Genomic DNA, 26931 nt, shown 5'->3' with positions numbered 1-26931 from the left:
ACAGCACCATTAACATCAGATGAAGGAGTATGAAGCTGAACTTTGTAAAGACCATCCTCACATGGCCCTTGGACAAGCTCCTTGTTAGTTTGAAGATCCTTGATGTTAAAATGATAGGGAAAGAATTGAAAATAGCAATTATTGTCTTTAGCAAACTTATGAACAGATAGAAGATTCTTAGTAATAGAAGGAACATGAAGAATGTCCTTAAGTAAAAAAGGATTAGAATCAAAAGATGCATAGGTTGAACCAGTATGAGAAATAGACAAACCTGAGCCATTGCCAATCTTTACTTGACCTTGACCTTTGAATTCTGATTGAATGCTCAAATTTGCTAGTTCAGAAGTGACATGATGAGTAGCACCAGAATCTGGATTCCAAGTGGTGGAGGAAGAAGATGAAGAAGGTGGTGGAGCAGAAGTATATGTGTTATGAATTTCTGGGAAATAAGTCTCATAATCAGTAGAAGAGGGAGAATCAAAGTGAGAGGGAACATAAGATTGATCAGCATCAGAGTAGGGATAAGAATGATAATAAGCTGATGAGTAATCAGGAAAGTAAGAATGAGAATCATCAAATTCAGTAAGAAAGGTTTGATGATCAGAAGAAGAAGAAGATTTAGGTTGAAATGCTGAGTTATTCTTATTATAACAGTAGAAGGCATAATGACCTGATTTGCCACAAATCTGGCATATAACTGGAGAAGAATTATTAGGTGATCGACCTCTAATCATATTTCTACCATGAAATCTCACATCAGATCTACCTCTTCCTCGAAAATAAGGAGCACGATGAAAACCTCTAGAAGAAGAATTTTGAGTGAAATTAATAGAGGAATTAGCAAGATAAAGAGAAGCTTCATGTTGTAATCGATTTTCTTCAATAAGGAGAAGACCAAGGAGATCATTAATAGAGTAATTTTGTGATTGAAGAGAGAAAGCAGCACGAAAGGAGCCATAATCAGAAGATAGACCTCTGAGAATTGTATCACAAAGATCATCATCAGAGATAGGTTTAGAAGCTTGTCGTAGTTGTAAAGCAAGAGATTTAGCTTTGTTAAAATAGGTTTGAATGGAATCAGAACCTTTCTTTAAAGATTGGAGATCATGTTTGAGGTTTGAAACTCTAGCTTTTGAGTGAGAGGAGTAAGATTTTTCTAGTTCAGACCAGACCTCATGAGAACTAGATAGATCAAGCACTTGACTGTGAGTTTCTTCAGTGAGAGAGGCAAGAAGCCAGCTTAGGATCATTTGATCTTGCTTAATCCAATTAGTATATTCAGGATTAAGCAATGGAAGATCTGAATCATGAGAACGAATGAATTTGGTAGGACAAGGAGATGTGCCATCCACAATACTAAGAACATCATAAGAACGCAGTAGAGGAAGGAATTGAGATTTCCAAAATATGTAGTTTGTGGATGTTAGCTTGTTTGAAACATATTGGTTGACAGTGGAAGGAGATGGAAGAGTAACAAAGGAAGAAGAAGAAGAAAAATTTGGAGAAGAAGAAGAAGAACCAGTTGCCATTAATGGAGAAGAAGAGAAAATTTCGTTGATTAAAAGAAGAAAAAGGAACAATTAGAAAAAGGAAAAGAAGAAGAAAGATTAGAAAATTAAACCTGATTTGATCGAGAAAGCCGAAAAAGTTGAAGGCTCTGTTACCATATTAGAAAAGAAGAAGAAGAGATAATTGATTTCAATTTCATTCAATTATCATTAGCTATTACAATTCAACTCTTGAGTTTAAATAGAGTTTAAGAGAAAGAGAGAAACAGAAAGAGAAACAGAAAGTAGAGAGAGAGAGAGAGTTAGTTATAACTAACTCTTTTCTTAACTAACTCTAAAGTCTTTCTTAACTAACTCTAACAGTTTCATAACAACTTTACTAACAAATCTTGATTAAGCTAATCTAACTAAGTTATTACCGAGAATAATTACTTATCCTTAACAGTGTATGATAAAGTGAACATTAACTCGTTTTTAACGATTGGTGAGTCTAGAACTATATATTCTTGGGGTAAATGTATAAAATGTTATTGTAAGAATGAATAAGGTGAGGAATTTCATGAATATCTTTTTGTTGAATGAAATTCAGCTTAGACAGAAAACCTTTTATTCAAAGTAAAATCCCCACACATTTGTTGGGGAAATAAGATTTGTATTAGGACAGGACTGCACATGGTATTAAAGTCTAGAACATTGTAAAGGCCAAAGGATTCTTTCATGGTCCCATCTTCAACCAATTATACAACTCTTATAAAATCTCACTAATTTTTTTTTGTTACAAAATGGAAATTGATTCTTAGCAAATCCCCCTCAATTTTGCTTTTAAACTATAGTTTGTTCAAACACATAAACAATAATGTGACCCAAAAAAAAAACTTAAGGTAGCCAGGTAGGTGCTTCGGGACATAAAGCTTTGGTTGTGGTGGCGTGAGACTATGAGTCAATTGAGTTTGATCCTGATCGAACAAAAGGCAACTAGTTTAATCCCAAAAATTAACATGTTCAGTGTTTTTACCTCGTAATCTTTATTTTCAACAACACCACATACCAACTTTTTTTTTTTTTCTCTTTCCTTCTATTCAGATGTCTTTACCATTTGCCTTTATCTCGAAAAGGGAAGTTGGTCTATTTTTCAGGCGAAGGACAACTATTCATGAAGAGCATACATGAACAAATCGTCTATTTACGAAGAACATGTCTTCTTTGTCACAGAAAAAAGGATCCCCTCCTCTTATCAAACAAAATGATTTCGATCTTCGTCACTAAAAAAGAAAGTGGTGAAGATAAAAATGAAAGAGTGAAAATTGAAATTTAGCCGTAACCATAGTTTATTCTCTACTCAATTTAGATCTTGATTCATGCCAAGTCTTACACTAAACACGATAAGATTATATAACGGATGCCCTAAAGAATATATAGGGGTGCCCTAAGATGCTTCAAAGGTAAGGCCATATTAGTAGGATTACCCTCCTTTTTAAGTAGATTGTTAGTGCAGGAACACAAAAGCAAATGACATTGTATTGGGAGTGACCAACTAGAATCTGGCATACAAAATTATGGGACCCAATAATAGGGCAGTCCTGGATTGTGTGATTGTGTCGAAACAGAAACAAATGTAATTTCTGACTGCCCTTCACACATACCTCCCTTCACACATACCTCATGTGACCACTTGCCCCTCTCACTACCCCACAGTACCACCATCTCTCTTTCTTCTTTCTCTCTCTCTAACTCTAAAACAGTACCTTCATGCTTCTTCATCAATCATCACCCTAACTTCCCTACCAACATAATCTTAACAGTCACACTTTTATACCAGAACCTACCTCCACTTCTATCGAACAATCTCTAATGTTGGTGAACAAAACCCTACTATTTATTGGGTAGTTCAAAACTGTTATGTTTGCTATATCAAGTTTGAGGTGTGAGAAAATTAGGGTTATGTTCAAATGTGAGTCAATAGAATTATATATTTGTACTAGTAGAGTTTAAAAAAGTGGGCAGAATCTGAAGGTGGGACTCACAAATTTTTGCTGCCATCAACTTGTGAAGGACATTGATATGAAGATGGCATATCGTACAATCTACTTGACCTGCTCACACAAAAGTCCACTCAGACGGTTACGAACATTGCTACCTGATTACTCATTACAAAAATGTCAAATGATCACCACAAGATTATGTGGCCGGCCCTCGTCCGACCGACACTGTAGATAGAGAAATAGCTCGGCCAATTAAGAATGACGATTTTAATGTCGACATATGGTCAACAAATTTTTAGATGGGTGTTTCGGAAAAACAAGAATTTTTTTTGGAAAAACATATGAAAAACCTAAAAAATCTTTCCCAAACACACCGTTGAAGTCTTTAGTAGAAGTCGCCGGTCAAAGTTAGCTGACAATGGAAAACGACTTCTTTGCCTCTTATCTCTCTCTCTCTCCTTTATTCCTCTCAATTTCTCTTTCTAAACTCTGGCGAAGGGAAGCCAGAAACCTTCATCTGGTTGTCCAGGCGAAGGGATTTCCCCTTCGTCCGAACTTAGAAAAGTAGGAAGGGAGGGAGGGAGGGAGAGAAAGAGAGAGAGATCACGGTCGGAGTTAATGGTCCCTTGAGTTGATGGTGGTGGGACGGGAAGATGGAGGAAGAAAAAAATATAAAAAGTGGGTAGTGTTAGAGAGGAAACAAAAAATTTGTTTCCACCCAAACCTTTGTACCCTAAATTTTTTTTCTTATTTCTTTAAAACATCGACTTTGTTTTAGGATCATTTACCAATGCTCTTAGTGATATTGACACTACATTATATTACTGGTCAACTATATTTTTTGCACAAAACGCTAAGAACATAAGAGACTGAAGTAGCGCTTGTTCTTCGTGGATCATTTATATAGCCAAGAACGTAGTTGAGAATCACTTTTGCTTTCTTTTCATCTGACAATTAAGATGCTTCAGTTCGTTAGATTGTCTCTTGTCTTCCCATGGATTCAACAGTGTTTCGCAAAGTTTCCCTATTTGAAAATTTTCAGATTTATGCTTATTTTCAACTCCCAAAAACATTTTGTCGCTTGTTACACCCTTCCTCATGTTTGGATACCTAGGTATCCACCGTAAACCTTTTACACATTTCAACCTCGTCGTTCACTTTAAGACTATTTCATCCTAAAGTGTTGCTAAATGAAAGTATCTTACCATCGTCCATGAGCGATAAATCATAAATCGGACTGTTGAATCAGATGTGCACCTCAGGTACTTTCTAATATAGATGTTTTTTTAAGAGCTTTCTTTTGTTAATGATAAACTTATAACTGTTAAACATATTTTGTTTGTTTGGTAATCATGGTTATGTAGTAATAAGACTTTGTGTGATGTTTCGAGGTTATGACATGTTTTGTCGACATCTAATTCAAATTAGACAGATAAAAGAATACTATTATCACAATCAAATAACTTGCATAAACAAGATTTAGATTCGAATTTCATAGCTTACTATATGAACACTACGTAAGTTCTTTTTCTCCTTCTAAGATGCCGGGTTAGAATAGATACCAATTAACACACCTATATTAAATTCGAGATCTTTATCCAATTATTTATTTATTTTTCCAAGATATAAGTTCGGATTTTCTTATTTGAATTAGATATTACAACATTGTAGCTATAATAATTTATTAACTATTTTTAATCTTTGGAGGCCGGAGTACTTTTGAGATTTCTCTCTTTAAATTAGCCTTCTCTTTTCCTTTTACTTTTTTTTTTTTTTTTGTGGATGGAGAGTTTCCACTCCTTTCCTTTCCCTTTCAGTTGTGTCCCATCGAAATAAAATCCCAACGTCCACTATCATAAAAATAGAGAGCTCGGTCCGCATTTATCTCAATCAGTATATGGTAGGGTTTCTATTTAAGCAACAACTATTGCATTTCTACTACTAAAACACAATATTCCACTTGTTCATTGCATTTAATACGATAATAATATGGGTCCGTGGGTATATAGACCAAAATAATATTCAAAAAAGGTTTATGATCCAATCTTCCCAAAATATGGATATTTAGTCCTTTTACATTATGGACATAATAACCCATTCTTTATGAGAGAACTACCGTCCATGTCCCTCCTACAAAAATCACGGGATTTTTAATTTTTCAGGGTGAATTTGGAATGATTCTAATGTGGGCGTGATTTAGGGGATTTAAAGCAACTAACTATAAATCCGAAATTGATTTTTATCTATCTTCTAACCGTTTTGGAAAGCAAATCTATTTCCAAAATCAATTCAAAACAAAAATCGTAACCAAATCAATTTTCTCTCTCTTTACAGATTTGGAAACCAAATCAATTTTTTCTCTCTTACTATGTAAATTTTTTTCGATTCAAATCAATTTTCTCTCACTTAACTTTCAGATTTGGAAATAGTATATTTTCTAGGATCAATTTAGCGTGATTTGGGGGTTAATATACAAAACATATAAATATCATTTTCTCTCACTTAACTTTCAGTTTTGGAAATAGTATATTTTTCTGAGAACATTAAAGCAACATATGTTTTCGTTTTTACTCATACATAAATACACATAGAATACAAATTATGAAACAAATACGTAAATTATGTATTATTTATGACGAGGAAACCATCATTTGTCAAATATACAACATAATTTATCAAATGTATGTGGGTCTTGTTCAATAAATTACACATAATTTCTTTTATATTACATATAATTCCTTTACATTCTGTTACAAAAAAAAAAGTACAAAATCTTCTTTGGTTCAAAAATGGTGCCCGTCCATGTACTCTCCATTAGTTTCGTTGACTTACTTTGATTTGATGATTCTCTTTGAAATTTCATCTGGTATATCAAATCTACACACATAAATACACATACATTAAAGAAAAAAAAAATCATATATTGTATTATAAACTACATATACAATTTCGTAAATTATATATAATGTTTGTCAAATTTTGGCAACATTTGAAGGTTTTGAGTAGTTTGGTAAACTTATCAAGGCTACTGTTTTTGGTGAAAAGTACACGTAATGGTAATACATAATTTATGAGCACTTATACGTAAATTATATACATAATGGTAAAAACATGAAGATATACGCAAATTATATATACTTTATTGCAAAGTACACGAGATTTGATAGTAAAGCGAAGTATTTTTACTAATGAAATGAGTACTGTTTTGGTGTTAAAGTATGGGTAATGTTCTGTAAATTACCCATAATTTACTATAGATTGTGGTAATTTACGATACAGTACATGTACTGTAAATTCTGTTATGAGTAACCGTACGAAAGAACAAATGTTTCATAAATCCGTATGGATTGAAAACCAGATCTGAACAAAAAAAATGAGAATATCATTAAGCTTAAACTACAAATCTAAAGATATCTGCTATGATGATTGATTGCAATAATGTCAAACTCTAGTTGAAGGATTAAACATCACGATCAAAAACATAAATGAAATTTTAAGAGAGAGAAAGAAAATAAACATCAAACATTCGATTAATAATTGATAATCTGATCTCACGAAATATCAGAAAGAACAGAAGATTAAACATAGATCTAAGGAAATATGATATTATCACTGGATGCAAACATAACATACTAACTTTGAAGGAATCATTGAATAAGGAATAAACATAAAGATCTTAAACAGTTATGAAAATTTTAGGGTTTTAGTTATAAATCATTGAATAAGGAATAAACATAAAGATCTTAAACAGTTATGAAAATTTTAGAGAGAGAAAATAAACATCATACATTCGAAATTAATGAATTAGTAAACAGATCTATAGATATGTAGCATAAATCTGATACGTTTTATAATAGAGCGAAATAATTAGGGTTTTAGTTATAAGAAGAAATATTAGATATTAACAATGGTGTTTATAAAGATTTCGAAAGTATTAAACCTGATAATGATGAATTTGGACAGCAATATAATGTAGAAGAAGAAGATTTTCTGAGTTTAATGGAGGTTTGTCAACTAAATCGGTTTTAGAGAGATCAAATAAAGAGTTTCCGTTACTGAAAATAATGAAGATATCCTTACTTTGAATAGAAACATGATTGGAGAGAAATATGGGAGATAATAATGAAGATATCCTTACTTTGAATAGAAACATGATTGGAGAGAAATATGGGACATAAATATGGAAAAAGATATGCATAGATTTCGAATATAAATTAGTTATAAAATATGGAAAGGTTAGATTAGGGATTATGAAATAATATTTATTCTAGAGATTTGTGTTTTCTCTCTAGATGAGACCAAATGGACTAGATATCCATTTATATTATTTTTTTGGTTTTAAAACCCTTTATAGGATTAGAGAGGATTATATCTACTATTAGGACCCGTTTTTTGGACTATAAACCTAAAAATTCTAATAATATTTCAGGAAAAAAAATGTTAAAAGTAAATTCAAATAAAAGGGCAATAAGAATAGACTATTTTTACTAAAAAAAATTACCATTTGAAATGTGAACCCAAAAAAGGGATCTATATTCCTCACCACCCCAAAGTGTAACTTGGGTGTATAAAAAAGGGAAAGGAATAATTACACTTATAGAGAAGGTAGGGTTGTTTCTAAAAATGGTTTCCAGGCTGAAGCTGCAATGAGAGGTCTATTATGCCAACCCAATGTTAGACACCCTTCTCTCTCCTCAACCGAATACCCTTCACCTGAAAATAATGTCAATAACATACTTGCTTGCTTAAAAGCATTCGACCCGAGATACACGGGTCTAAACCCGGTTGACCCGAATCTATTTCTCCACTTGACTAATGGTTCGTGTCTCTCAACTCGACCCACTCCTTCGTGACATAAGACGTTACATATCTCTCGTTGTATGTACATTTCCGCTACTACTTTTTCGGGTTGCAACCAGCAAGCTTCTAAAGAATCGAACATCGTCGAATAATAATGTAGAGCCTCGGTGAACCGGTTTATGAATTCGGGTTGATTGTGATCCGCTTCTTGTTCAACAACGGTTACTATTTTCGGGTTTAAGTTTCGGATCCACGCTAAAACGGAGTCTATAGGTGGGTTATGGGTCGGGTCAGACCCTAATAGCTTGTGAAGTTGCATTATGGAGTTTATAGCTAGGGCTTCTGTTGGTTTGACTTGGAGCATCCACGGCTTAACATCTTCAAGCCGTGAAGCGGCTACACCACGAAATGAGAACCGGACATTGACTGACCAAGCTAACTCAGCTAGTTTGAGACCGATTTCACGAAGTGAGTCACGTCCGTCGAGTGATGGTGGACCGATTCCTGTTAAACGGAGGAAAGGTGGGCCACCAGGACGGAGTGCTAGTGCTTGAATCAATGCCGGCCATTGTAAACCGTCCATCAAGTTGAAATCAATGACGTGTACACAATCTTGACCGTTGAATGCTTCTAAGATTGCTTGATTGGCAGTGAAGTGGGCGAATTTTAGGTAAGGACAAGCTTCGTAGAAATGATGGTATAAAAACTCGTTCTCCTGAGTCAACTCGGTAGACAAGATTTGACCAGGATTACAAACTCGGAGCGTCAATGCTTCAATGAAATACCCGGCTACTTTACCGATTCCGCTACCAGTGTTCACACGTGTTAAAACGGTACGCATTTCCTCGATTAAAGTAACAGCCAATGAGATGTCGCCATGTTGGATTGACTCGGCACACGTCATCAACAAATGAACTAACCTAATACTCGAGTCTTCCTCCATGGTTGAAACCATCGTCATCTGCTGCTGTTGAGGTGTACCGTAGATGGTAAATCCTTGATTAACAACCGTCGGATGGAGTTGTGAATGTAAGAGATCTTCTGTGAACCGTTGATCAGGAAAATCTAGTAGATCGGAGGGTGGAGGATGATTCAACTCGGTGAGGAGTGAGTCAACCCAGGAACCGATATTTGAAGGATTATAGTGAATGGCATCTGAAGCGAGTTGAGAGATCTCATCGGTGGGAGCGTTGACCATAACAGTTTCAAGTTGTTCAAGACGCTGAGCTACTTGCCGGAGTTCCGATGACCTAACTTTGTAACCGGCACCGGCGAGAAGTCCATCGATGTCGGATGAAAATTTTCCAGCAGAAGAAGAAGATGAGGAACTACTACTACTACTTCCGGCAGTGAAATTGCCGGAATCATAAGGTTCCATCTCCATTGTAATTGAAGTAAATATCAATGGGTTGTTTGTGTTTCAATCATTCGTGGGTTTTAGAGAGAGAAAGAGTGGGAGTGGGAACTGGGAAGCAAGTGTTAGTTACTTGGTTTTATGTCTAGTCTCTAGAGAGAGAAAGAGAGGGGAAGAGTTTATTTATGTCTAGAGAGAGAAAGAGAAAGAGAAATGTGTCATGTGTGAGAGAGGGGGAGGGGAAGAGATGATGATGATGATGATTTTAAGCATATATGGGATGACGTGGATGACACTACTGCCTACTAAAATAATGCATGGGATACATCCATGAGAGTCCATGCACGTACCGTCACTCATTTCCTTAAAAAGGAAATACTCTAATTCCACCCAATCAATTTGGTTCCAGTTTAAAACCGGGGTTTTTTTTTTTGGAGATCAAACTTCATATAACGGCAATAGGCTAAGGAGAATCACATCATGAAGTTGGAAAACAAAGACACAACCAAAACCGGACGAACAAGACAAGTAATGCTCACTTGAAGTGCCTCTAAAACTGCCTGATATAACTGGTGGGCTACTTCTGAAATTGCCCGAATCATAAGATTCATTCTCCATGTAATTGAAGTAATATCAATGGGTTGTTTGTGTTTCAATCATACCTGGTGGGCTACTTCAAACAGGGGTTTAAGTATTATCCTAATCCATATAATTTCTCTTTAAACAACATTATTATAATTCTTATAACAAAACTGTTCAGTCGGTTACATGAGAGTTAAGTATGTCAGCACATTTTTTTCACCTTCCACATACAAAATGTTTGATGTAAGTTATTCGTTTTAAGTTATAGTTTAAATTTATTTATTTCTTTCGTAAAGACATTAGCGTAAAGAGATTTATCATGTCCGTAAGACGAAGTGAAAACCTAAAGAGTATAATTAGTATTCATATATCACTCATGGATTGGCTTGGATGCATCATGCAACTTAATACAGATTTCCAATTTAATTGGACATGTTATATAGATGCCATTCAAAAAAGAAACTATATTTTAAAAATATTGGTCCAATTGATTTTCTTAGACTTATTTTGAATTAGTGGTTGAAGTTGTTCTCTGAATTATATTTCTTTATCTGGATGGACAATAAATTAAACTGAAAATGACTTATTAACAACTTTATTCTTACAAATTCAATTAAAATAGCTCCATGATTGACATTTTAAAAACAATTTTGATTAAGGAAAACCACAATTATAACCACCATTTCTATAAATTGTTAAATTAATGTACTGATTATAGCTTTAGGTTAGAAACAAAATGCAAGACATATTTATCATCAAAACCATCATTAAATTATCCCAACTACTTATGATATCAATACAAAATGTTTAGCCTCATCTTCTTTATCACTACAAACTTTGGGCCTCAAACCCTTCACCCAAAAATGATAAAACTTCGATTTTTTATTTTTTTCTATTTCAAGCAAACCATTGACATATTAGCCTCGAAGTCAAGACTTCGGAGAACTTGGTGTGGAATTCTATACTTTTGATTTGATCGAAACACATTAAGATTTTATGTTACAACCACTAAAAACTAAAAGAAAAAGAAGTTTGCAAATCTTTTAATTAATCATTTTGGAGTTCCCGTGTTTCTTGGGGACCTTATTTGTTTCCTTTTTCCCATAAAAAGTTCTTTGATATTTTATGTTTTCCTAGAGCAAAGATTGGAAATGAAATTTGTGAATTACCACAGTTTCAATGTTTTATTATTGAGATAGAACAAATAAGAAAAAAAAGGGAGTTAAATAGTTATATATTTTAACTAATATATGTCCATATCAAGGTTAACCTTATCAATGATTCAATAATGAATATCACATATCTATTGTAGAATAGTGTTGGTGTGACATTTGTCGTTGACAACATCCCAACATGGGTCTAAACAATATGTTAAAAAGTAAATAGAAATCATCCCACTTGACCATCTTAAATTCTATATTTCGAAGTCATTAAAATATGTCGAAAGATTTCATCAACAATGTTGTTATTGATTATTATAGACAGCCAAATCTAAGTACAAGATGGATGAATCTCTTTATTTCCCATATCTATTATTAATTACTTCTTATTTATTTATATAGGAATAGGAAGACTTCATTCAATTAACCCATGTTTAAATATTACTTTATAAATTTGAGTATGTCTCAGTATTTTTTTTCTATAAATAGGTAAAACTCCCTAAGCAAAATTTGCATAAAACACAACTAACTGACAGTCAAACGACACATTGCGAAGTCGACCTGAACTAATTTTTTTTCTAGGTAAATCATATAAAAAGGTACATTTAAAACTTAGACATGGGTATTCCCCTAATATAATGTTTTAGGTCTTCGAGATCTCAAATAAATTCTTTCAAGTACCTAGAATATATTTTTTCTTAATTATTTATAAAGATTTGAGCAGATCTCATAAACTTTTTTTTTCTAGAAAAATTGTGTAAAAAGTACACTTCCAACTTAATTAGTTATTTTTAGACATGGGTCTATCTAGAAATTTACCATTTTAAGTCTTCAAGATATAAAATAAATTTTTACTGATACCTATAGATTTTTTTTACTTAATAAAAGTTGCAATAAAATAGTTGTCTGTCTTTTATATTATATAAAAAAAAAACATCTTTTAGAAAAACATTTGCTTTTATATAATTATGTTCCACTACTAATTAATTATTGATTACTATTGAAGACTAATCAGATTAAAAGTTACTAATCTTAGTTTTGATTAAAATATTACTTGATGATCATGTAATATAATTTTAAATTTTGTCCGACAACTGGATTGATCTATTACATTATTAATTGTAGAGGAAAATATAATCAAACTTTTTATCACATCAAACATTTTATTATAGTTTTTATGGGTTGTCATGAATCACCTATTACAATAATATATTTGTAGTATAGATCATCTTTTATTTGATCTCTTAAAATAAAGGATGGGATAAAATATTTTCAATTATTCTAAGGAAAAACAAATTTAATATCATATATCATTTGACTATAGTGTAACATATTCAAATCCAAATTGCTTTCAAGAATAAATAAATAAATAAATAATAATATATATATATTCAAAGAAAGTTACTATATACAAAACGGAAAAAACGGTGGGACCTCAAATAAAACCCTAAAAAAAAGTCGAGGATGTAGCAATAAATCACACACCAGAAATCATATTAAGATCAAAGATGTTGTATTTAAAGCTAATGATTTTGTTTAGTAGAGAAAATAAAAACAATATAATCTAAAGCAATTTGTTATCCCTTCATATCTCGAATATATATATATATATATATATATATATATATATATATATATATATATATATTATTTTCAAGAAATTTCATAAAAGACGTAACATTTCTCATATAGATGGGAAACATTTTTATTTCTCTATCATGTTATTATAGTTGACAATTTGATGTTAATCGAAAGCTCAAAAACAATATTTGTACGTATGAGACGTTGCGTTTTGGTCCCAAAAATTAATGATTTTTCTATTTGCAATGGTCCCATGGAAGTACTAGTGTGACAATTTTAGTGGGGTTTTCATTGGATCAGATAGACCCGACTGTCATTGTCCAACCCGACCAATATGATCTCTGATTGTGGGTTTCCTCAGAGATATATACTTACCCTTTGGTTATGGAGTTCGGACTCAGATTCCGTTAATTGGTATTCTGGTTTCTACTCAGACAGGCTTTTATCATGGAGGTTGGACAATCAAATCCAATCCAATCCGACCCCATTCCCATGCCTTGTGATTAGATGAATTTGGGTAATATCTTATAGAATTATACATAGTGGGGAGGTTTATTTGTCACATTGTCTTTCTGCTAATGTTGGATCGAAAACCTAGTTTTCTACCTTAGTTAAAAGACGCGCCATAACTATTTAAAGACTTGCTCTTTACACAAAAGCCTATAATTTGTAGATCTGTGGAAACTAAAACTTTTGCAAACCTTTTACATAGATATCTAAAGTTTAATTTATTTTATTTTATTAAATTTGACACAAGAATGTCGACGCTATAGAATTGTTCGCCGCCAATTCTCTCTAATTGTAATTGGATTCAGTTTCATATGAATAAAGGGTGAATACCACCACAAAGTGAGTGACAAAAGTATCCAAGTTCTCATGTGAATAACTAAACAAGTATAGGTAGATTCAAATAAATACAAACTAGAAGTGAAGGCATGAGGGTCGATATAATTTTGATATATGGGCCCAGTCCTTTTGGAAAGGAAAAGTTTTATTGGGCCTCCATTTATGTATCACCTTTCGATTATTGAAGTCTCTCACTTCTCAGTAAGTTGTTAAAAGCGCACTTCCACCTATATGTTTGACCTAAAAATCAGTAGGTTCAAAAAATAGTACTTCTTTGAATTCCCCTTTGCTCAAAACTCCAAATCTTGTGGGGGATTGGAATTTGGGGGAAGTTGAACTAGTGTTCAATTATGGGTGTCTGTTTCCGGAACCTGTTTGATGAAATGTCTGAGAGAAGTTTAATTTTTGGAACAATGATTATTGATGCTTATAATACTCTGTACTGTCAACCCGTTCAAGCTCTTGAGTTTTTTTTCGGAGGAAAATGTGAAGCCCGATCAATGATGATGTCTTGATAGCTTCTTGTTAAAAAACGAGGAGTTTCGTGATGAGAAATTGGGTGAAAATAGATATGGGTGAAAATGGATTTCGATTCGTTTTAGTTCTTATAGATGTCTAGTAAGAACTTATTTCATTGGAATGTCATGATAAATTGACATGTCAAAGATAGTGATATTGAAAAGGCTTTACCGATTCAAAATTAGAGACAACATAAATTTGGCAAGATTACATATGAACATTTTTAGTTTGAAACAATGTTATAGATATAAGATATTGATCCTAAAAAATTTATGAAACTCGTAGAGACTAACTGCGCGTTGGTTTATATATTTGTATTTAGAAGGGAAACAAAAAAACACAACTTAGACAACGAAGATTTGACAAAAAAATCATGGGATACCCGGCGAAACTAAGGTAACTACGTGTGTTTATTTCTTCCCTTTTCCATTTAGGCAACGTGCGTACGAGTAACCTGAAAACCCCATAAACAAAAGAGAAAAACACCGATTCTAACAGAGGATTTTAGCGTAACCCCACTCATTAATTTCCTATCTCCTTTTCCTTATGGAAAACTATTTGATCGTATAAAATAACCCAAGTGCCGATGACAAACATTGAATATAAAAAAGGTGCTACTTGCAACACTGAGCTGACTTTGGAATTCTTAATGCTTATTCAGAAATGGTAGTTGTGTGCCTTGTCAGTTGTTACAACATCAATGAAACAGTAAAAGCAGCTAACCATCTACTAAGTCATTAGACTAATAAGTCAACAACAGAAAACCAGACGGCTTCTTAATCGAGAGGTCAAGCATTCCCTCAACTCTAAATTGCTATTTAACGGAAACTAGAGTAATCATCTCGTTCCATTGAGAATTATAACTAAATTATGGCTGGCTCGTCGTCTGCATGGTGGTACTACATTATGTTTCTACCCCTCTCTTGCTGGATGGCTTTAGCATCAGCAGATAAATTTGTTCAGACGAAAGATGGTTGCCAAGCTAAATGCGGGAACGTTAGCATTCCCTATCCATTTGGTGTAATGGTGGATCAAGTTCAAAAAGGGTGTTCTCTTGATGGTTTCGGAAGAGGATTTCATGTGAACTGCAATACATCTTATGATCCTCCCAAGCCTTTCCTCGAATCAAGTAACTTTGAAATTTTAAGTATATCTAATACTGAATTTCGAATAATAAACAGGCTAGCATCCATATGTTACAATCGTTCAGGTGCTATTGTGATGGATGATTCTTTTACATTTATCAATTTGAATAGGACATCATTTACGGTTTCATATACTAAAAACAAGTTCTTCGCTGTGGGTTGTGATACCATAGGGTCTACACTCATGTTTGATCAACAAGGTAAGGATTACTCCAACCCTTGCTTCTCAAAATGTTTTAATAGGGAAGATCTGAAGGAAGGGACTTGCAGTCCTGGCAGTTGGTGCTGCCAATCATCCATTCCAAAGAGGATAAATAAGTTACTAGTACTTGTAGGCAGCGTATACAACCATACAAATGTATCATCTTTCGACCCTTGTGGATATGCTTTCATGGCTGAGCAAGACAAGTACTCGTTTGCTCCTTCCAATCTCCTTGACAACAACAATTTCAATAGCAAACAGGAAGCTATACCTTTGGTGTTGGATTGGGCGATAGGGAATACGACTTGTGAAGAAGCCCAAAAGAACTCGTCTACGTTCATATGCCAGACGAACAGTTATTGTAACAACACCGATAACAATCTTGGATACCGTTGCATTTGCCATAATGGTTACGAGGGTAATCCTTATCTTAGTCCTGGATGCCAAGGTACGTATATGATATTACAACTTTGCATATATCAACGACTGCTTTAGCAACTTAGTATGTTGTAATCTGCATAATCATAAAGATTTAAAAACTCTTAAATAATTAAATCTTTCTCTCCAATAAATGCCCTTTTAAATCTTCTAAAATATCGCTCTAACCACGACTGTACTTTAGTTTGTATTGTAAATTGCATAACGAATATGTTCCTTATACTTGTGAGAACGTCTCGACAGATATAAATGAATGTGAGAATCAAACGAACAGTCCCTGTATAGGGAGCTGCACAAATACAAATGGGAGCTATATTTGTTCTTGCCCAAGTAAAAGTAATGGTGATGGGAGGAAAGATGGAACTGGTTGCCCTGTCAAGAAGAAGGAATTTCCGCTAAAATGGGTCACTCTTGGTACTATTTCCTTAGCTAATTACTACTCGGAAATATCACGATCTAAACTGAAATTGTACTAATCCATTAACTAAAAATTCGAATTACTATATTGTTGACGCAGGTACGGGATTGTCACTTCTGTTTATAATGGGTGGAAGTTATTGTTTATGCTTGAGCATAAGAAAAATAAAATTACGGAAACAGAAAGAACATCTCTTCCAGAAAAATGGGGGTTCACTACTAAAACAACAATTATCTTCCCAAGGCGGTCAGGTAGAGTTTGCAAACATTTTCACAGCAGCTGAGCTAGAACTAGCAACAAACAAATACGACAAAAATCTAATCCTCGGGGAAGGAGGTTATGGTACTGTATACAAAGGAAAATTGTCGAAGAACCGGACAGTTGCTATTAAGAAGTCCAAAGTAGTTGATCAGACTCAAATTGAGCAGTTCATAAATGAAGTTGTTATTCTAACACAAATTAATCACAGAAATGTGGTGAAGCTCTTGGGATGTTGTTTAGAAACTGAAGTTCCGTTGCTTGTTTATGAATACATTTCGCATGGGACGCTCTACGAACATATTCATTCTCAAGGTACGGAAACTCCCTCTATTTCTTGGCAACGTCGTTTAAGGGTTGCTACCGAAACTGCAGGAGCACTTGCATATTTACATTCTGCAGCATCTATACCCATTATTCATAGAGATATCAAGTCTACAAACATACTCTTGGATGAAAAGTACAACGCAAAAGTATCGGATTTTGGTGGATCGAGGCTAGTTCCTTTGGAGAAAGAACAATTTACCACCCTAGTTCAAGGGACTTTAGGATACTTAGATCCAGAGTACTTCCATTCTAGTCAATTGACAGAAAAGAGCGATGTGTATAGTTTCGGTGTCGTTATTGTTGAACTCTTAACAGGACAAAAACCCCTTTCTTTTGAAAGATCTCAAGAACAAAGAAACCTTTCTACGTACTTCATTTCATTATTAGAAGAAAATGATTTGTTTAAAATTCTTGACCCTCGAGTGGTTAATGAGGGCAATCCGAATCAAGTCCTTGCAGTTGCGGAGCTTGCAAGGAGATGCCTTCACTTAAAAGGTGAAGAGAGACCCAGTATGAAAGAAGTGACAACGGAACTAGAACGTCTGAGAAAGATAGAGATACACACATGGGATCGTGAAATGAACTATGAGAAGGAGAAGAACTTTACATCTGAGCCGAGTGATCTCTACAGTGTACCAATAAACTACTCAATCGTCGATTCGGAACAGTATAGTATGGATACAAATATGATAGTGCCGGATAACTTCGCTCGATGATTGTGTAATTTACATATCTTGATTTGTTGTATGTCTTTTTACTTGTAATGAATTGTAAGCATTTTCTCTTTAATACAAATGTAGTGAGTTTGACATTAGAACTATGTGTAAATGGTTGCAAAAGAAAAACTTAAAAACTCTAATAAGCTTCTTAAAAATAGAATTCAATACTAAAGTGTGGGTCGAATCTTGTGGATGTTTTTTTTTGTGTGTATCCTTCTAACTTGGGCATTGTTGAAGAAGATGCCCAAGAAGAACTTATTTCATTGGAATATCATGGTAAAAATGAACATGTCGAAGATAGTTATTACGAAATAGTTTTGTTTACTTCTAAATTGTTAGTTTAGTGATTGTAGTACATTGAAAAAACATAATCTGTCTTTTTGAACTCAATGAACTATAAAACAATCAAAGAAACACAAAGGAAAGATTGTTTCTTACTTGGATGAATAGAGAGGATTTAACAAAGTAATAGAAAACCAGCAAGTTAGTACCTTTCTTCATGACATTGATTTCCTCCACCTTGTTGGAGTTCTTCTAAGCTGCGTCTTATTAAGCGGTGTCTGTCTTTCGATCCCCATCTTGACATCTACTTCACTCTCAGCAATCTGCCCAATCACATTTACGGATTGAAATAGAGGAATAGCTAGCTTCCTCCACAGAAAGCTCTTTTTCTTCTTCTCACTGAGCTTCTCTATATGTTCTTTCATGGAGTTGCAGTGACTTTGAAGCCTAAAAACTTCTTCTCTCAATTTCTTTATTTCCATCTCTTGATTTGTTAACTCACGCTTCGATTGACATCGTGTAGGTGGATCGAGAAAAGGGTTTGAAGTTTGAGCCCCATTAAAGGACCCACTCCATTCAAGTTGCCGATTAAGCTTAGTTTGCTCAGAGAATAGCACTTGGATTACTGCACGGACAGGTAACCGGTCATTTTCTGCAATATGAGAGGTTGCCTCAGTTGATAATTTCTTGCTATCAATCAATCTGAATAGATTTTTCCTTTCTTTTTTCGACACGTTTGGATGCACCTGAAAAATGGGTTCCATCCACTAGTTAAAATAGTAGGAGATAGAACAATTAAAAATCTCTGTAACTGGGCCGGTGTTTTTCTCTTTCTTTCTCTAATGTCGAAGGATCGGAATAGGGATAGATGGTTACTTACTTTGAGATAGGTATCAACGGCTCGGTATAAACCATCATCGGTAAGACGAGCATGACTAGGGAGAGCTCCAGCAAGTGTAATGAACTCCAATATAGTGAAATTAGCATCAAGAGAAGCCTCGGCAAGATAAGAATCAATCAAGTTCGAAACTTTAACCATTGAAGAATCACTCTTTAAACCTTTATCCAAGTTCACAAACATTTCTACTAATCGAATAACAAGTCGTGTATCTAACAGAGTCTCACTATTATAACTAAAAGCAGGTATCATTAACTCTATTAATGAAGCCTGGTCAAGTTGCCATGAAACTCGTTTCTCAAGCTCGTTTCGATGGTTCATATCAACTCCAACCATATTAGCTGTTCGAAGAAGTCGTAAAAGGAAATTACATGGTACATAGTCTTTCTCAGATGGAAGAATACCAACTAAAGTCTCAATAAAAAATCTCTTCTTCATCCATAAATAAGCAAGACTCTCAGGTGATTCTTCAGAGCTAGTTAGTGTATTACCTGGCTCGTCATGTAAGAACTCGGGGAGCCATTTTGATGCGTAATTTGCTATAATGGATGAAATCAAGTCAGGACTAACTTCTTTTTCTTGAAGACTTTTCAGGTTCTTAATGAACTCATCCATATCAAGAATACAAGTATCGTCTAACCAAAGTTTTTTCTGCGACATCGTAGAGACGACAATGGCATCCGAATTGAGTAACAAGACCACATAAATGTACTTCAGTAGGGAGCGTTATAACGGGGTATCTGATATAGCAGTATCTTTGATATCGGTCCGTTTTCTTGGTTTTAAAATGAAAAGTTTTTAATCATTGGTCTGTCTGAATATGACAGGGATTGTAACATTTGGGATGAAAACAGAAGAAAAAACAAATGAAGGACATAATTGTGTAGTTGGCAGAAATTTGGCATTAATATGTAATTGATATCTATACTGTCTTTACTATAATGGAGTTACTATTAAATTACTATATTTCCTCATTTTTCCCACTCTAACAAGTTAAAGATACTGAGAAAAATGGAATGGATATTTTGTTCAAGAAGGAAGTTAAAGTTTCAATGGTTTCTAATTTTAACCATTGAAAGGATGGAGTGGGAAATGGGATTTGTGATATAGAGACAAGAAAGGTAGGTTTTTATAGAGAGTAATGAGAGAGGGAAAGGTCATGGACTCATAGAACTTGCATGATATGTCACTCTCTTGGATGAAGAATGAAAATCTTAGAAGGCTATCCTCTAGTAACATGTCCACCCCATTTCATATAATGGGCAAAATGAGGTATCTTTCAACAACAAAAAAACAAATGAGGTATCCAAAGATAGGAAGAAAGAGAAGTTTTACAGGCAATGCCCAAACTTAGTTAAATGCAATGAGTTTTTCACCGAAGACTTAGTCAAAACAAGTTGACTAAGTATGGTCAGAGGCAGTTCCAATTTTTGAAGGTATTTATCACACTTTTTTTCTCTTTCTTGGGCAAAAAGTCGCCGGCTCACAATCTCTGACACAACAATAATCTTAACATAAAAAAATTTCTTAGTTCTTCTCCTCCTCTCTCTACCTCTCGCTGGTGAAGGGGGTCGTTCGCCAAAGAGAGGCAGAGGAAGAAGAAGAAACTTTGTATGTAAAGTCACTGGCCTGCGACAACCTAACAACGTCAAGCGACAACTTAACAACGTCAATTGTGTTGTTAGGTCAAACCAAATGGTTATTGTCTTTTCTGTTAAGGTCATCGACTAGAGATTGTCGGTCGACGAGGTCCTAACAGTCAATTGTGTCGTTAGGTCAAACTCAAATGGTTATTGCCTTGGCATTACTTCTAACCAAAATATGTTGTAAAAGGGATTGTCTTTAACAAGTTTGGACATTGCCTGTAAAACTTTCAATGAAGAAACGGAATATGAGACTCTGTCCTTACTGGTCGGGGTATGTACGGGGGCATGATTTAGAGAGAGAAAACGTTTTATTTTCTCTCTCTAAATCATGTCCGGACACACATCCTGACTGGAATTCAATCGAGATATGTGTCAGTGGAGATATGTGTCGGTCATGGCATCACGGGTAACGAAGAAATACTCTCTCTAAAGTAGAGGCCCAAAGGTGATACCTCTGTCCCACTCTTTCTCAAGTAGAGGCCAAAATGTGATACCTCTGTGTCATTGGCTCATATGTAATAACAAACATAGCAGGATGTTTGGCATATAGATAGGTGGATGTACCACTTGGCCGTTACCTGCACATGTAGTAACTCTATCCTCTTCCTAGGGCTGCCAATTGAACGGCTTCTGTCCCCTATCACATAAACTTGGCACCTACTGGAGATCTCTTGATGGGTTATGTTTCTCTCTTTTTTTTCAAACTGTAAGATCGGAACATGAGTATCTATTGTGATGAAAATCTAGAGAAGCAAAACAAAATAATGAAGTAAACAATAGAAATTTATGCCGTTCGGTCATAAAACTTATTCCGTATGTAATGGCGTGTTTACAAAGATTTCTCGACATAACGTAAACATGTTGGACCAAAATTTCGGCCCTCAACAATTTCTCGAGTCGCTTTTTGGGTTTGATAAAGACTTATATTCAAAGCACTTTCACCATCTTTCCAACAAAGAAACTTAAAAGTCGAGATGGCGATTGGAACTCATCCTCAAATTCAAATTGATTTAGTCATGCTTACACAAAAATGTGAATTTGGTTTAGTAAGATTTTGACAAATCAACTTTTCAAAGCTTTTAGGCACTATACAGTTTATTGCACAATCTCAAATTATTTTATATGCATTCTCGTATACCAGACACCATTACAGATGTGATGCATAGTAATCACATCACATTAGCGCCCAAAGTAGAGCTTAAGGGCTTCAGAAAAGCCACACGTTTCCAAGCCATTTCGACCGAAAATCAATAGTTCCATAGTAGAGAAAAGGCGACCTCCAACCGAGACATGTTAATAGAACAAAGGAGAGACATGTTAATAGAACAGAGGAGGAAGGTAAGAAAATTGTCATGCCAGCAACAAGGAAGATGAAGAACATGACAAACACCTCCCCAAATTTTACAAGTTTAAGTTTTCTCAATTCAGGACCAAATCAACCAAACTGTGAAAATAAGCCATTTTTCGTGTCTATTTAAACGAGACATGGGATATCGTCACTGCTCCTCGTGAAACAGTAACTAGCAGGTGGATGAGTCGACCTTCGTCAATTTGTGGGTAGATATAAATTCAAGACAGTAATCAGACATGAGATGAAGAGTTCGAGTGTGAAAAAAATGAAACTAATTTTACCCAAAGAATCTAATCAAACATTCATGAATTTCATAACCTAAAATAACAATATTTGATGTTTATTACCTACCCGAGTAAAAAAAAGAAAAGAGAAGGATTTCAGTATAATCAGTTGTATCTTGTTACCTGCTTTCCCCAGTCTGATTATTTCTATCCACCAATTAACCAACTTAACTTATTTTTCCAATCATCCTGGTTGTCTTTCTTCATCAAGACACTTCTAGATGTTTCGAGGCTGGGAAGGCTCGGTTGAACTGCTCGATAAATCACCACCCGATGAGCTTAGACCACCAGCAAGAGACCCAACTGAAAGAGTTCCTCCCTCTTGAGCTACCACTGGAATCTTAACATTTGATCTCTCTTCCATCTCCTTCTCAAGTTCTTCCTCTCGGCGCAACTCGGTGAACTGAGAATCTAAAGATTTCGCTGCCGCTAACCAAGCAAGAACTATCACCAATAGAATTCCACCTAGATAAGGAGTCGAATTCGCGAGTGAACCGAATGTTAAGATCATAAATTGCTGGATCAGAGCCCCTCCAGATTTTCCCAATGGATTGCAGACAACATCAATGGCTGCCTTCCCTTTAACCTGTAAGAAAATCCATTCAAGGGTTTAAGCCAATGAGAGAAAAGACTCATGAAACTCGATAGATATGAACTCGGCTAGGCCTGTCAACGGATATCTAATGAACTTATTGCTTCGAATTCGGATAAGAGAATTTGGATACCGATATAGTCATATTATACTATTGCACAGCTAAATTTGGGTTTTCAGAATTCCATACCTTTGTGTCTTCATCCAGAGGAATATAAGCCATTTCTTTGCAAGGATCGAATAAACTGTATTTTGCACTTTTACTGAAAATATTCTGCAAAGCTCCGACATAAACTGCTGCAAGAAGAGGAGTCATCCCAAGCTGGCCGATAAGGGGAGCTATCGGACCACCGAACAAAATCAAAGAGAAAAATCCAACTCCTGTTAGAAGGAGAACCGTGGGCGTAATCTTAGCCGCAACCCCCCATCCATATTTGTTGAAAATCCACTGGCTTAGCAACATCATTGAGAAAGTTGCAATACCAGTTGCAGTTGAGAAATCACCCATGAAAGCTGAATACTCGTTCGGGCTCGGAAACTGTAAAATTGCAGGCAAGGAAGTGATTAGAGAAAGCTAGACCTAGATGAAAAGATAGGACTTGAATTGAAATGCAATCGTTTTCTTTTTTACCTGAGCCTTGAGCTTTGATTTCCAAGTAACCTCGACAAGGTTGATGCTTATACCATATGCAACCACCAAGGTTGCAAGGTCCCTAATATATCTCGAAGAAACTAGGAATTTCAGGCTCTCCATTGTTCCCATTTTCGGCTTGTTCTGTAAATAATTGATACCCACAAGAACAAAATAATTTAAGCTCAGGAACTAATTACTGCATCAAACTTACTTTCTCAAGAAGATGAAACACAGCAAGATTTCTTTCAAGATTAGCACTTAGCTCAAGGTATAATTCTTTAAAAAAACAAAACAGAAAAGTGGAAGCAAAAATGATTAGTAACTGTACAGATTTCGCCGATTTACCTTCTTCTTGCTGGCACGGGCTGCTGGAAGAGGCACAAAAGTGTTCACCCACCAATAGATACCACAGATAGCGAGGCCCATTAGCACCACAATGGTCATCATTCCTTTCAAGGAGACAGCCCAACCATCAACTCCAGGACCCAAGTTTTTTCTCAAGTTAGAGAAGTACTTGACTGTCCGACCAGAGAAAATAAGAGCAACATTTGCTCCAAGTCCAAATAGTGGATAGAATTTTTTGGCTTCGTCGACAGTAGTTATCTGCATCAGAGAGAATGATAGGAGTAAGTACAGCTCGAACAACTAGTATTTAGATACTGATACCACGAAATAGAACGAGAAACCATATACATCGTAAGAGAAGAATTTCACGCAGAGAATTTTTGTAACACCACTAATATATTAGAATTGAATAGAATCGTGGATTTTCAAATCTTATATTTCAACAACAAATATCAAACATATCTATCTTAAAGAATATAAATGGCCCATAAGGGTATTTTAATAGTTTTCAAGTCGAAACTCCTTCAGATGATTATATCATATTAATCGAGTCTCTCATTAGGGAAGAAAACACCTCATTTCCGAAAAATGTGCCAAACTAAAGCTAACCATTCATTAACTCTAGCACTTAGGAACAAGGAAGGCCATTTAAAAGAGGAATTATAAAACAAATTGATCCTACTTATCAGATAAAACACCGGCATCCAACATCCATAATCAATCAACAATACAATCCCATCAAAGCCCTCTCAATTCTTTGAGCAAGGCGAATAAGGATATGAATATCAATTACAAATTTCTTCATATTATCCACAAAGAAATTACCATAATAACTAAAAGAATCAAACCCCTGATTATACCAAACATCCATCGATATTGCAAGGATTAGAATTGACAAAACAAACTAGATGAGCATCAATCTACAACAAAATTTAATGAACTAGTATTTTCACCAAGCTAGCAAAAGCAAAAAACTAAGACTTAAAAAACCAAAGTATCAATATCAGAACAGAATTATGAACAAGATTCAAGTTCTATAAGAGTTATACCTGATTAGCAAACCCCCAAAACAGAACAGAAACCACAACACTTCCCCAGAGCTCAGCCATGACATAAAACAAACAGAAACTCCATATCCTCAAAATTGCAACTGGACCAAGGAAACTAGGTCCAAGTGAAGCTAAAAGCTTATCAGCAAGTGCTGTGGGATGGAACACATTGCTGAGAGGATAAAGAACAAACCCAAATGCCCCGAAAAAGGCTATAAATGGAAGCATAACTGTATAGAAAAGAGCTTGTTTTGATAACACATTTGAAAGCTTAGTATATAAAATCATAAACCCAATAGCCATAGGCAAATTAACCCAAGTTTTTAAAAATGGTATAATCTCAGCACTGCTTCCTTTAGCTGTCACAACTAAAACATCTTTTGTATCCCTAAGAATTGTATAGTTAAAGAGAATACAAAAGAACATCAACCCTAATGGTATAATCTTCTTAAGAGTTGCAATTTCAACACCCAAAATCTTAGGTTTATCATCAACATCACCAAGAAAAGCTGAACCATCAGCAGCTGCTGCTGCTGCTGCTGTTGAAGAAGAAATCTTCAAGTTCTCCCCTTTCTGCAGAAACCCATTGTTTTTTGGAACAAACCCATTGTTTTTTGGGACAACCCCATGAAATTTTTGAAACCCATTAATAGATTGAGAAAACCCATTAAGAGCTCTGGTTTTTTGGATGTTTAATCGGTTTCTCAACCCATTTTGTGGATTGAAAAATCTGGTTTTGGGGTTTGAAGGAAAAGAAAGAAGCCCTTTTGTTTGTAGAACTGCTTCCATGTTCCCTCAAGAACAAAAAAATTTCCAAACTTTTTGTTCAAGAGAAGAACATGAGAAGGAGGGAGTGAGAGATAAGGTGGCGCTGGGTGAGGAGATTGGGGAGAGGGTTTTAGAAATAAAAAGGTTTTATATGATTTTTCTTCTAGAGCAAATGACAGAAATGCTCAGTACAAAAGGACAATTGAAAGAAGAAAAAGAGGAAAGCTGAAATATTTAATAATTAACTAGATTTACTGATCTTTTTGGGAAAATTCTGCATCTTAATAAAGTATCAAAGAAGAAAGAGATTTGCAGTTAAATGATGGGTATTTTGAATGAATGAAGAAGAGTCGAACAAGAGTGTTAAGAATTTGAAAGAGTCAAGCAACAAAATAGGATCTAATTAGTAGTGTGATACTGTTTGCCCTAAACCCAAACTGGCCCTTCACTCCAAATTGGATCCAAGTTGTTATTTAGAGCACCCCACAAATCTAAGGTAGATTTGGAAAAGAATTTCAAATCAACGACCCAAATTCTTCTTCGTTAAGGTCTCACATGTAGGACAAAATTCTACATCAACGGCCAAAATTTATTCTTGATTAGTGTCGCAGATATAGGAGAAAAATTCAAATGAACGGCCAAATTTTCTTCTTGATTTGTGACCCAAATTAAGAAGTTGGCACACTAATCTGAGTCGTTAGTTTGGGATCTCTGATGTCGGGGATTTCCCTTGCTATATCATTTTTCTATATTCTTAAAGTCACAGCTTTGGAAAAAAAAAATCCAGAGTACAAGATGTTGTTGGCGGTGGTAGTTGAAGGTGCTGATCAGAATTGGTGGTCGTAGATAGGAGGGAATGTGGAAGAGGAAAAAAAAGTTTTGTTACTTTGAAAATTTTGACAAAACTCACAACATTTTTCTAATTTTGTACTTCGAAATATTTTGTATTTTCACAAAGTAATAATCTCATTCTAAATTTATCGTAATTCCATGTTTATTATGGAAATGATACTGTTTATGATGACATATCAGTCAATACATGATAGTATAGAATGTGAACTATTACATGTATAACTAGTTAAATATGTCGAAATTCATGATAAAATGAATTGATTTGGGTTGGTGTATTTCAACACAAGTAGTAAACCATTTTAAATTTTAGTAAATAATTTTTCTGACTAAATAACTTGACCAGTCTATAGAAATTAACCAAAAATGCTAAACGAGATGAAAATCAGTTATC

At 34.7% G+C, this 26931-nt stretch overlaps 4 protein-coding genes across 6 annotated transcripts; 1 reads left to right on the top strand and 3 right to left on the bottom strand.

Moving 5' to 3' along the window:
* Nucleotides 1–7971: 7971 nt before the first annotated feature.
* On the bottom strand, nt 7972–10101 carry LOC147550617 (protein SLENDER RICE1-LIKE 1-like). The gene has a single exon (XM_086666482.1). The coding sequence runs from the start codon at nt 9672–9674 to the stop codon at nt 8085–8087; it is 1590 nt and encodes a 529-aa protein (XP_086522608.1). The 5' UTR covers nt 9675–10101; the 3' UTR covers nt 7972–8084.
* Nucleotides 10102–14964: 4863 nt separating this feature from the next.
* Nucleotides 14965–19723, bottom strand: LOC147550615 (root phototropism protein 3-like). 2 transcript variants are annotated; one of them, XM_086666483.1, is made up of 3 exons: nt 19002–19723; nt 18331–18867; nt 14965–16193 (listed from the first exon to the last, which is right to left on the bottom strand). In XM_086666483.1, exons 1-2 carry the CDS (start codon nt 19677–19679, stop codon nt 18337–18339), a joined length of 1209 nt encoding a protein of 402 aa, XP_086522609.1. In that variant the 5' UTR covers nt 19680–19723; the 3' UTR covers nt 14965–16193; nt 18331–18336. The 2 variants fall into 2 exon arrangements, with proteins under 2 accessions (XP_086522609.1, XP_086522610.1); XM_086666484.1 differs by having other exon boundaries at nt 14965–16115; nt 19002–19679.
* Nucleotides 15072–18011, top strand: LOC147550616 (wall-associated receptor kinase 1-like). Its single transcript, XM_086666479.1, has 3 exons — nt 15072–16127; nt 16361–16531; nt 16635–18011. Exons 1-3 carry the CDS (start codon nt 15203–15205, stop codon nt 17834–17836), a joined length of 2298 nt encoding a protein of 765 aa, XP_086522605.1. The 5' UTR covers nt 15072–15202; the 3' UTR covers nt 17837–18011.
* Nucleotides 19724–22273: 2550 nt separating the features above from the next.
* LOC147550614 (ADP,ATP carrier protein 1, chloroplastic-like) lies at nt 22274–26452 on the bottom strand. 2 transcript variants are annotated; one of them, XM_086666480.1, is made up of 5 exons: nt 24921–26452; nt 23872–24129; nt 23524–23667; nt 23083–23430; nt 22274–22886 (listed from the first exon to the last, which is right to left on the bottom strand). In XM_086666480.1, the coding sequence occupies exons 1-5, from the start codon at nt 25707–25709 to the stop codon at nt 22518–22520; spliced, it is 1908 nt and encodes a 635-aa protein (XP_086522606.1). In that variant the 5' UTR covers nt 25710–26452; the 3' UTR covers nt 22274–22517. The 2 variants fall into 2 exon arrangements, with proteins under 2 accessions (XP_086522606.1, XP_086522607.1); XM_086666481.1 differs by having other exon boundaries at nt 23524–23664; nt 24921–26126.
* Between the last annotated feature and the right edge of the window lie 479 nt (nt 26453–26931).

Source organism: Eschscholzia californica, unplaced genomic scaffold (assembly GCF_041429995.1).
Source record: "Eschscholzia californica isolate CP2 unplaced genomic scaffold, dmEscCali1.0.p SCAF_3, whole genome shotgun sequence".
Lineage (NCBI taxonomy): Eukaryota > Viridiplantae > Streptophyta > Magnoliopsida > Ranunculales > Papaveraceae > Eschscholzia > Eschscholzia californica.
Note: the sequence above shows the minus strand (reverse complement) of the source record. Positions and strands in the feature narration are given on the sequence as shown.